The 12,431-nt window shown below is 35.3% G+C and overlaps 1 protein-coding gene across 1 annotated transcript; it reads right to left on the bottom strand.

Moving 5' to 3' along the window:
* Positions 1 to 217: 217 nt before the first annotated feature.
* On the bottom strand, positions 218 to 5,227 carry LOC133312715 (uncharacterized). The gene is made up of 5 exons (XM_061513963.1): positions 4,708 to 5,227; positions 2,733 to 2,845; positions 2,265 to 2,639; positions 1,110 to 1,848; positions 218 to 515 (listed from the first exon to the last, which is right to left on the bottom strand). Exons 1-5 carry the CDS (start codon positions 4,946 to 4,948, stop codon positions 445 to 447), a joined length of 1,539 nt encoding a protein of 512 aa, XP_061369947.1. The 5' UTR covers positions 4,949 to 5,227; the 3' UTR covers positions 218 to 444.
* Positions 5,228 to 12,431: the final 7,204 nt, after the last annotated feature.

Genomic DNA, 12,431 nt, shown 5'->3' with positions numbered 1-12,431 from the left:
TGCAACTTATTAAAGGCATCATATGCAATATAGGAGGAGACTTAAGAGTACAGCATGAAGGTTCATAAACTTCCAAAAAGTAACAGATCTACCACATCCCTTAACTGAATACACACGCAGCTCAATTTTTTGTTTTTCACATGCATAGTATACAGAATGATTTATTGCAAGGGATGAGAAACAAAAAGGAAATATTACTTTCTTCTTTTTTCTTCATTTTGTTTTTTCATCTTACATCATAAAACAGCGGTAATGCATGTAATCAAGGCCTGCCACATGTGGACTTTGACCTGAAAACGCATACACTGTCTGGATCTTTTTAATCAACTATTTACACGCATGGTGACAACTTATATCCACTCAGATGTGCAGCACGCCCTTTGCGTAGCTCACATTTATAGTACTCTAGTTTGTCTGGCCGAAAGATACAATTCCAGTACTATATTATACAAGTAACACAAGAACTACAAACATTAAACTTGTCCATTTAACAGTTCCAAGACAACCTGTAGAAGCTGCAAAAACTGGATATCAGTATACAAGGTACAATATGCCATAGTCATATATGATGAATTATCAGCTGCACTAAGAACTTAAATAGTCATCCTTGCAGAATTTGGATAAGAGAAATATCCAGAGAAGAGTTGCATGTATGAAATGACACGAAATACAATAAGATCCTCAAATTCCAAAAGTTCAAGCAATCAAGTAAGAGGAACTCAAACACGGGACAAAAATGAAAAAATTATTATAATCTTTTGATGGAATTTGAATTTGTTAATACTGAAGTGTTTTGCCCAGAGTTTGAGTCTCCAAGACCATTTCTATTGGAAAAAAGAAAAAATGTAAGAAATAAAAACGGAAGCAAAATAGTAGAGCAGCCTGCATGTTCATACAGACTAGAGAATTTTTTGGGAGGATATTTTGAGTCCATATATAGAATGTGAAGTTCCTCCTTTCAAACTTCATTAGGCTATTTCTATATGATGAATGGTTTAACACATGCATATGCCAAAAAATTGTAAAATAAGTTATCACTAATAATTTAATACTAATAACACATTAGCTTTGAACCAATTGACTATTGCTACATCATTAAGCATACTCACATGAAGATAATGATGGCCCAAGAAAATGGGTGTGAGAAGGTTCCGCAGCTGGTTCATTCTTAGGAGGGGACCCAGCATGAGCAAAAGCAACATTCGGTAAAGGACTTAAAGCAGGTACTGAATGAGAGACATGTGAAGGGGGTTCAACGTGTGGTTTTGGTGACACAACAGGAACATGATAATGTGGATCCATACTAGGGGCAACCGCAGGTGTTAGATGAGTATGTTTCCCAGCATTATGGGTAGACCTTATTCTATACCCATGTCGACAACTTGGTGGCTGAGCTTGAGGACTTTCGCCTGGTGAAGGCACACTTTTTGCAGCAGAAGGAGAACCAACCTTTGGCGGAGTTGAAACCTCCCCAGGTGTAGGTGCAGGTCTAGGAGAAGTTGCAGGACTTAGATGGGTGTCGTGGTGGTGATGATGATGTCGATGCTGATGATGGTGGTGGTGGTGTGGTGGATGGGGCAGAGGAGCAGGGGAAGGTGACTGCGCAGAGCCACTACCATCACTGCCATGAAGGGAGTGTTGCAATATGGATGAAAGTCGGACCTGCTTAACCCTACCAAATTCAGTGTTATTCAAGCCAAGATTATGAGGTCCCATGATGGTTTTTGCCAGTTGTTTTAGCCTCTCTTTTGATGGAGGAATCCCAATTGCAAGTAGAACAGATGACTGAACAATAGTAGGAGCATCTACTGTTGAACCTTCAGAATTTGACAAGATGACATACAAATTCTGCAACCAACCAGGAAACCCAATCAAAATCAGCATTGGGCAACCTATGACTAGCAGGTCAATAGAAATCTTCTAGAAGTGCCAAGAACAATAAATTGTATATTATGTAGGGATTTCCCCATTTAGGATAGTTTTCTGACTGCCAATAAAGACACTAGCACACTAGCAAGCAAGCTTGCTTATTTTTTCATACTATATTGTTCTTTTTGTTTACATAGTGCAATGCCAAACATTACTCACTTGAAACAGATATCAGATCCAACAACAGAATCCTTACACAAGAACTGTGTTATTGACTTTTGACACATAACATAGAATCAGAACTGAAAGTTGACCCCAAACACAAAAGGTATACAAAATGATCACAATCAAGTATGCAATGGAAACAAAAAGATAAGAAAGAAGAATTAACAAACCTCTAAAGATGCCAGATGTAATCCAGACTTTAGCTGACTTTTCAGCTCAGTGAAATTTAATTGTATTTGATATATTGGGAAATTCAAAGTAAAGTTGAATAATGTTTGCCCTGTTTGCAGAGGAAATGCGCTCTGTTGTGGAATTATGGTAATTCCTCCCTTAAATTTCAGCACTTCGAAAAAGAAGGGATCTCCAAACAAGGATGAAGAAGTGAACCGGAGAACTGATTGGCCTATAACCAGGGATTTAAATGATGCACTTATCAAACTAATGGAAGCTGGAGACATTTCTGAGTATTTACCATCAGGATCAACTGCAAATACCACTTTTGTCATGTTTGACACAGGAAAGGGATCTAGAGACAAGACGACCACCTGGATTTTTTTATTAAAAAAAAAAAAGGATAATGACATCAATACGTAAATATTAATAAAGGGCGTGAAAGGAAACTATTAAGAGAGAGGTACTTTGGTAGAGGGAACTTCTATCTCGTCAAAAATTTCATCCGTGAGCTGTAAGATGTTATCTTCTAGCAAAGAGACTGGCTTATTAACAATAAAGCTTGCAACGATATCATGATCTACAAAATTAAAAATATCATTAAGCAGACAGATTTCACAAATTGAGCTTATATCATTAAAAGAGTTTAGTCAAATTCTTTTAGTTGTGTGGCAATGCATGATTAAGTGGTTGAACTGTTACATTGATAATTGATCAAAATTTATCCATAAAAAGACACACATAGATGTGTATAAAAGGGCAAAAGAGCAAACCCAGTACACAAGCTCCCCGACTTTGTGAGGGTAGGGATAATGGTTGATTGTAAGCAGCCTTACATTTGCATCTTGGCAAAGAGACTGTCTCCCAAACTCAAACAAGTGACCTTCCAATCACAAAGGAATTACTTTACCGTTGCTTCAAGGCTCATCTTCATATAGATGTGTATAAACATGAGGAAAATTCTATAAAGCATGTTGAAGTTCAACTGATAATATGTGAGGAGATACTGAACATAATTTTTGTTAAAGGAAGGGAAATTGAATAATGACATTTGAAGAACATCTTATGCAGAGATATAATGCAAAATGTATATTATTAAGGAAATATATTTAGAATTACAGCTGTCCCAATTTCCAACAGCCCCAATATTGAACCAAACAACAAAATTGCCCACAAATTTCCATTTTTAACTTTGTTGATTTATTTTCCCTGACCCTACCTCCACAACTTCTTTTTTGTGCCTCAAGGTTTCACCACTTCTAATTGCTATTTCATTCCCCCCTTAAGCTCTTATTGTTCTTCAAGTAATCACTTATAACCTATTTATACATTCCTGCAATAGAAAGAAAATCTTTGTGGCAGTTGAACATCCTAAATCTCCGATGGTGAAGAATGTGTTGAGTGCAATGGCTGCACAAGGAGGTCAAAGTTCATAATGGATGGAGTAGCAATGACTGCTAGTGGCTGGGAAAATGATGTCAAAGTACCACGGTAATATTATGGCCATTGTAATGAAACTTCACTCATCAAGCAAAAGCTTCACAATTTAAGATTACAGGCCTTCTAAGAAAAAAGCTATCAAGTTATTGTCATATTCCCACTCACTCACAGCAATGCATATGATATCCAATCCAATTTGCTAGACAAAGCCTAATGCTAGGATAGGCAATGGGACAAATGACAGACCACTGGACACAAACTAGTAAGCCGACTCATGTCACAGCCTAAAACAGGAAAACTGTTCTATTCATGGGCATCATTGACATAGAGAACCTTTTTATATTTGTATGTAATTTACAGCCATGACTGGTTTCAAACGTCTCAAAAGTATGAAAATGTATCGCCCAAAGTTTGATTCTCTAGTTTGTAAAAAATACATTCATCCGAAAAAAAAATGGAGCCAAAGTAAGGTTCAGTACAGACCAGCCAACGTTGTGCCCCAAAACCATTTTCAAAATGCAAGTCTACAAGATCAAAAACCTCAAAACGTTACTTAAAATAGGTATAAGGAAAGTAATTTCCTAAATGAAGAAAACATGATCCGAAAAGCAATCTATTTTCCCCCACAATATCTAAACCTCTTCCATTTGTTAATAAACAAAACTACCATAATTAAAAATCCAAATGACTCATTAAATACTTAAAACGCCCAAGCAAACAACTTGAGAACCGAAATTATAAATACGGGGTGCCATAAACCTTAAATTAAACATTTAAACAACGAGGAAAAATAAATTTAAAACCACCCGGTTCTTTATTCCCACCCACCCACATTTTTTCAGATGCCCCCAAATAACAAACACACTCAAATTGTCAAAAAAATCAAAACTTTTATTCTTTTTAACACCAAAAACAGAAACAGATCTATACCCACGAAACAATGCCGCTACACACAAAACCAAAAAAAATCAAAATGAAGGGGGCCAAAACCAGAAACCCCACCTTTGAATCTAGAATCGGCATGCAGATTCTTCTGATCTGCGAAGCGAAGAAATGGGGGCAACCAAAACATAGCAGAGAGGAACACAGCAACAGAAAAGAGAAGTACGAGAATGCATCTGAAACCAACGAGTTTCCGAATCCGAGAACACCGGCACCGACAGTGGGCCTCCGCATTCTGCGGCGGATCTGCGGAGGCCACGCCGGGAGGCAACGGTTGCTGTTCTTCTTCACCCTTTCCCATTGGGAACAATGCTGAAGAACCGAGTCAAGGTCCATTCCCACAGGATGAGTCGTTCGGTGCACCCATTTCAAAACACTGAGAGAAAACACTTCAAATGTAAAAAGATGGTTGCTTTTATCTCTAACTCTGAGTGGGTTTGTGTGTGATTTTTGGTTTGAGGAGAGATTAAAGATTAAGAATTTCTAGGGTTTGAAGATGAAGAAGGGTGAAACTCTTGAAGGAAAAGATAGTGAAGTATCTTGTGCAGCAAAATTAACACACACACACACATACCCAACTGCTGTCATTTTCTTTTCGAGTGTTGTTTGTTGGGGTTTTTTTTTGTTTTTTTTTTTTTTTGAAATTTTGAAATGGAAGCAAAGTAAGAAAATGGTTTTTTTTGTTTTATTTTTTTAAGGGATTATTAAACTGTCCACCAACATCGCACTATTAGCTGTACAAATAAGAAAGATGCTGTAAGGTGTAATGACGAAGAAAGCATTAGTGGCACGGTGAGGTAAGGTCTCACACTTGTAAGTAAATAGGCACCACATTTTCTTCTCTTTCATGCTTTGCTCGTGCATAGGGATAAGGAATATGGTTCTTAATTTTTATTTTTTCTTTACATTTTTTTATGGTGATACACTAATACTTATCATAGAGGGGTTATACATGTTGGAGGTGGAAAAGTAGGTGGTCCGTCCTGTCATAAGTCAATCAAAAAATGAGTTGGCTCATCCTGTTTCGTCCTGTCTCTAAATGTGGATTAGAAAACTCAGCTCGTCTTGTTCACCTTCTGAGCCGATGACATTTTATACTAAAAATAAATATAAATAAAAATTTCAGATCTGGCCAAACATATTTAGCAGATGGTTTGTTTGAAAAACTCAACTTACTCCACCTCATTTAAAAAAAATTGTAAATATAACATTTCTATATAAAAAATTATATAAAAATAAGATGTAAATATTATTATACAAGAGATGAAATTAACACACCAAAAGCTGTCCTTTTATTTATAAAAGATTATTGCATTGTTAGTTGACTTTTGTTGTATTTATAGTTAGAAATTTTAAACATAAGAGGATACTTATTAAAGAATGTAGATATAACCCGATTAGGGCTTTGTAAAGCTTGAGTTTTACCGGTTGTTCGCGTGTTTTTTTTTTATTTAGCTTTGCAGAAGTGATCTAAAATTTATTTAAAGGCTTATTTTTTGTTAAAACTGTTAAATATGTCAACATGTTTACTTTTAAATAAATCAAAAAATTCCATCACCAAAAAAAAATTCAAAAATAGACCATAGGTCAATGGTTTTTTTTTTTTTGATAAATACTAGGTCAATGGTTTAAAATAAGATTCAAATAGACAGTTAATGGCTTAAAATTATCAACCGAACCTAATATGTATTTAAATTCATTTATTTTATATTTTAAGAAAACTAATCAAACTATTTTTAGAATTTTTTAAAATGAATATTTCTTGAATAAACCTAGTTCATTTCCAAATATAATGTGAGGAACTGTTACATCAATTTAATTTTTTTCTATATTTAATCTCATCCTCTCTTCCTTCCTTTTCTCTTTAGATTTGAGAAAAACAGCTCCAGTCCTTCACTCTATTCTTTCTTCGCCTCTTCAAGTATGGAAAAACACTTTGTTATTCATCTCGCCCCGTCAATAAATAAAACTCGAATAAACCTTTCCCACATCCATTGATATTTCGAATTATTAGCCAAAGAATATTGTAAAATAGTACATTATGTAGAAGGATCAAACGGGAGGCAGTATCTTTTCTGGTACTTTATGTAGAAGATATGATTCTTATTGGAAACAACGTGGAGGTAATATCAAGCACAAAAAGAGTTTGCTTAGTGTTTTGGTATTAAAGTAGCCAATTATATTCTTGGTATAAAACTCTTATGAGATTGAAAGAATAAGTTGTTGGCATCACTTTAGGTGACTTACATTGACGAAACTCTTGCGAAAAAGTTTACATGGTAATTCCAAGATGGGATTTATGTCTCTCAAACATGGAATTCATCTTCTTAAGGAGTAACCTCTAAAGACTCCTGAGAAGGAAGAATGCATGAATAGAATACCTTATGCTTTAGTAATAGGTAGTCTCATGCATAACATGTTGGGCATTAAACCATACATCTGCCATATAGATGGAGTAGTGAGACAGTACATTCTGGACCTATAGGAACACTAGATTATAGTTAAGCATGTACTCAAGTATCTTTAGAGAATGAGACAATATATGATGATAAATTCTAGTGGGAGTCTTAAAAAGCTAAACTTTCACAAATTCAATTTTTCAATTGGATATTGACTCAAGAAAATCGATCTCGAGCTATGAGTTTTTTCCCACTAAACTAGGAAAACATTAGAGGTGGATCTTACAGACCCAGTTACTAAGAATTTGCTTGAACTTATGTTCAAGAGACATGTTACTTCCTTGGATCTTGGAGGATCACAAACATGCATTAAGCGAGTGGGAGATATTGTGTTCATTGTCCTCTTGGAGTAAGACAATGAAACAATGTAATTATTTTATGAATTTTACAAATGATGTATTATTCATTGATTAGTGCACAAAATTACAAACATTAAGGTCCGAATCAATTGTGGAGTATATGATCACTTGGATACGTTCATAGAGGACATGATCATAGGTTCTCATGATTGATGAACTGGTTCACAGTTGTTAAATAAAGTTAGGTGCTTTATTTAGGCTGCAATATTTTATGAAATAATTTTGTCCGAATCATTGTAAAATATTGGTGTGAATTAACATTAACATTGAAAGGATCAATAAGGGATTTGATTAAGGTTGCTTTTCTGCCATAATGTATCAAATCTCCAGATAACTATAGTTATGTGATTGCTCTTAATCCTGAGTTTATTTTAAATAGATAATCAAATAGTTTTTATTCTTTAATTTACCAACAGGTGAGGTTCGATCTATTGAAGACCAATAACTCGGTATTTTGAGAGTGAGATTATTTGATTATTTGTATTTATGAGATAAACAACATGAAATTTGTATAATATGTCCCATTGATATGGTTTGGTACTTGGATATTGAAGACATTGGCCAATGAAGTAATCCATTAGAGAAATTATCACACTCAAGGGAATAAATAATTGATAGAGTTACAAAAAACTTGTCAATCAATTATAGACATTCTAAAAGGGAAATGCATATTCATGTTATACATGTTATTAATCTTGGAGTTCAAGTTCGGGCTTTTAGTTGAGTAGCACTGAATTAGATAATCATTCGTTGATTATCAGGAGTCTTGATTAATAACATACGGTAGATCCCCAGGCTAGCTTGAGACAAGGGATAAGGGGTTTTTTTAGTCAATGATGAATTATGGGTTACATGGTCTTGGGTTTTGGACTCAAGTTTGTACCTAGAAGAGCAAGTGAGAGATTGTTGGGTTTGTGCTCTTTTACTAAAAGCCCAAATGGGCTAAATGTATTAGAAGAGTCCAAGAAACCTAGAGTCCAATGAGCTTAGGGCTAGGTTTCTTGAAACTCTTATAAATACTAACATTTAAGTCATCAGCCTTCAAGGTAATTTAACATACGAGGTAAGCTCAGATCTAAAAAGTCCCACATACTTCCCCTTCCCCCTCGAGAGATAGTTTGGAAGATCTGCCACTGTCTAGCCTCAAGGAGTTTGTTCGTGTTGTGGCGCTAATGTGAGCAGTTCGTGAAGAGGAATCGTACATGAGGAGATTCTGCACGAGATCTGCGCATCAATAGGTAAATCAGTAAAACAACGATGATCCTTTGTATCTCAAAGCGCAATGGTCTAAAATGCTTCTGCAGATGCAAATGCTCCTATAGAAACAAGTATAGGCAAGGGCAAACCTTTGGAAAGGTTATAGTAGTTTTGCACGCAAGAAAAATGGCGAATTGTGGGAATGAAAAGGATGAAAGAGGAAGAAAAAGTTGAAAGAGGTAAAGAGGTTGATAATGATGTAAATCATAGAATCAAAGTAAGTTGGATGAAATGACGCAATGCATCTGGATTTTTGTGTTAATGCAACATTTCTCCAAGACTAAATGAAAAGTTCTATAAAACAACAATAAGCCACGTAGTGTTATATAGAGCTGAATGTTGACCAACATGTATGCAACACGAGCATAAAATGAGAGTAACGCTAATAAGGATGTTAATGTGGATGTGTGGTTATATAAGGATAAATAAAATAAAAAATAAAGATATTAAATGAAATGAAAAATATGAGCACATAGATTGAAATAAGAGTAAATCTCATTTTGGGTCCCTAACAAAAGACATTATGCCCACTTTCGTCCTTTACAAAAAAAATCATATTAGTCCTTTTTTAGGGACTAAATTGGGTCTTCATTGAATTTCTGAGGGACCATATTTTCAAAAAACTGAAATTATAGAAGGACTACAAGTTGTTGTTTTTTTGTAAAGGACGAAAGTATGAACCATATTTTTTGTTAGGGAACTAAAATGAGCTTTACTCTTGAAATAATTTAGGCATATAATATGAAGACCCATATATGCTATCGTAACAAAAGTTTATTTGCAAGAGCTTGACATGAAGAGAGGAAGATGTTGATAGAAACTTACTTGAGAAAAAGTAGTGAAGCAAGACTTAATAAAGTGAGAATTAGATTGACATGTGGCATGTCTAACGATGGATTGAATGGAAACTAATAGCAATATAGGTGGATATACCCATTTTTCTTTTTATGTTTCTGACGATCCTTGTTTAATCTTTTTGCCCTATGTTTCTAGTTTTTTCTTTATTTGTTTATTTAATTATTTCCTTCTCAGTTCATTTTTTTATCAATATATTTTTATTATTTTTTCTTATTTAGCTTTATTTTTACTTTTTTTATTTCTATTTTTATTCATTTTTAATCTTAATTTTATTTTATTTATTTATTTATTTATTATTCCCCTTATTTTTTCTCAATTTTCTCTTGTATTTCATTTGAGTTCATCAACTACTTATCCCGACAAGTTTGCGACAAAGGTATTGTTGATATTGATATTAATCTTGAAAATATTTATTCATTGTAATATATGGTCATTAATAGTTCTTGTATATGTATAGAAAATATTACCTTGATCGAAACTTATTGATTTTTTTAAGTTCATTTAACATTGATTTATTACTTCACTGATAATAATTGTTGACATTTTATTATTCTTGCATACTCATTCAGTTTTGGAACAATTTTAACGTGTGTATGCTAGTTATGTCACCAAATATTAAGCAAATAATAATAAAAATTACAGAAAGAAAAGTTAAATGCCTTTTGTCATTCTCATCCTATAAGTACCAATTATTATCCACCATTAATTACATATTGGCTTTGTTGATGAACACATGAAACTAGTAATCTATTTTTTGAGTTGAACCCTAAATTGGACGTTTTGCTTTCAAATCCAAAATTTAATGGACCATTTTAAGTAGGGAAATAATTATCTCATGTTGCATGAGATAATTATCTCATGCAACAAAAACAAAGTAGTGGGATCTACATTTTTTTTTTGTTAAATGGTAGACCTCATTGTCTTGTCTCTAAACTAAACAACAAAACTAAAAGTGAATATTTTGTGAAAGGAAAGTGGTGGGATGTATAAACAAACAAAGTTAAAAACTAAGTAGTTATGAGTTTTCTTCTTACCGTCGACTACAAGAATGTTTCCCTTTAAGAAGTTCAGTCAAAGAATGGATCACGAAAACGGCACAAGGAAGGATCCAGAAAGAGAAGATGAGGATTTGCTAGAGCGAAGAGTTAAAAAAGCTAAAGAGAACACGGTGGAGGACGCTACTATGGACGAAGATATGGTAGAAAACATGGGTATACCCAGGACCGACGAGGAGAAATCTCCATCGCTAGAAGGACCATCAAGGTCCATGGTTCCAGGAGGAAAACAGTTGGTGACTTGCAGGGATATAGTGCTTCAACTAAATGGAGAAAAGGATGACGTTGACAGTGAGGATGAGCACTGGATGGAAACGCAAAAAAAAGGAGGAAAAGGAGGATGTAACAATTGATGAGGAGAATACCGATCTACAGAGTGATCCTCTTTGCCCAGTGTATAAGGTCTCATTGAGACAACATAAAGAAGACTGTAAGAAGTGGATCAATGCCCTTATAATTAAGCTGCTAGGGAAGAGAGTAAACAACATATTCTTGATGGCCAGGCTGTGAAGAATATAGAGTCTTAAAGGAAAATTTGAAGTTATTGATCTGGATAATGGCTACATCCTAGTTAATTTTCATGATACAAAGGATTATCTACATGTTCTTCATGAAGGCCCGTGGATCATAACTGTTCAGAGATGGAGGCCAATGTTCGATCCCTATGATGACCAGTTCAAGAAACTTGCTGTGTGGATTCGAATCCCAGGCCTTCGAACGGAGCTTTATACTTCACAACATTTATGGAGGATTGGAAATTTATTTGGGAGAACACTAAAAATTGACAGAAACTCATTAAGGAAATCTGAGGGAGGAGAAGGAGAATACACAGAAAAAGCTAAGTACGCAAGAATTTGTGTTGAAATCGATCTGAGGAAAAGCTTCAAAGCAAAATTTGCGGTCTTTGAGAAAGTCTTCCCAGTAGCATATGAGGGGCTACATGTTATATGCTTTGGGTGTGGAAGGTATGGCCACCGGATCGAATCATGTACTGGAGGAGTTGAAGACACTACCAATCCGAGCGCGAAAGGGGGATTGAATGAATCACCAGGTAAGGTTAGTGAACTGCCAACTAAAGATAAAGGGAGAGAAGAAGCATTTGGGGAGTGGATGGTGGTTAAGAGGAAAGACAAAGGTAGAAGAATGCCGGTGAAAACCACCGAGCCGGCAAAAAGGATAGTTGTCTCTCCGGCGGTGCAGAACCAGTGGGAAAAGTTGGAAGTGGAGGACACGGGTTCCAATGAAAAGGACAACACTGATGGGTTGGTGAAAGCAGTGCAGGTGTCAGGAGTAAAGCTAGACAGCAAACCTCAAAGTACAAGGTTAAAGAATAAAAATAATGGGGGGGAAAAGTCAACAACTAGGAGCCTAGCTCCTATCCGTGGAGAATCATCTACCACATCCCCGAAGAAGATCACGACAGATAAAGGATTGGGAGGAGGGAACCAGTTCAAAGGAAGGTCAGGAACATCTATTCACAAAAATATCAGTGGGACTGAGGGCAAGATGGGCTCAATCAAAGAAAAGGAGAACAAAGAACCCAACATGGGACCTAACAAAAATATCCTAGTGGGAAAAGAGGATCAGAAGAGGAAAGAAAAAGATATGCTTTCGATACTGAAATATATGTCAGAGGAGCAGAATGAAGTGGCTTTTGATAAGGTTCTAGCAGCTATGCAAACAGTCAAAAAGGAAATCAACGCTAAAAAACAACCCCCGCTGAGAATTCGGAAAAGAGGTGAAGCTGAAGGGAAGATGGAGACATACCAGGGAGGAGTAGAGGCATAATCACCAGA

This window comes from Gastrolobium bilobum, unplaced genomic scaffold, assembly GCF_033153095.1.
Source record: "Gastrolobium bilobum isolate Gb01-03AN ecotype WA unplaced genomic scaffold, APGP_CSIRO_Gbil_v1 utg14484, whole genome shotgun sequence".
Lineage (NCBI taxonomy): Eukaryota > Viridiplantae > Streptophyta > Magnoliopsida > Fabales > Fabaceae > Gastrolobium > Gastrolobium bilobum.
This window is presented reverse-complemented; position numbering and strand designations above follow the sequence as displayed.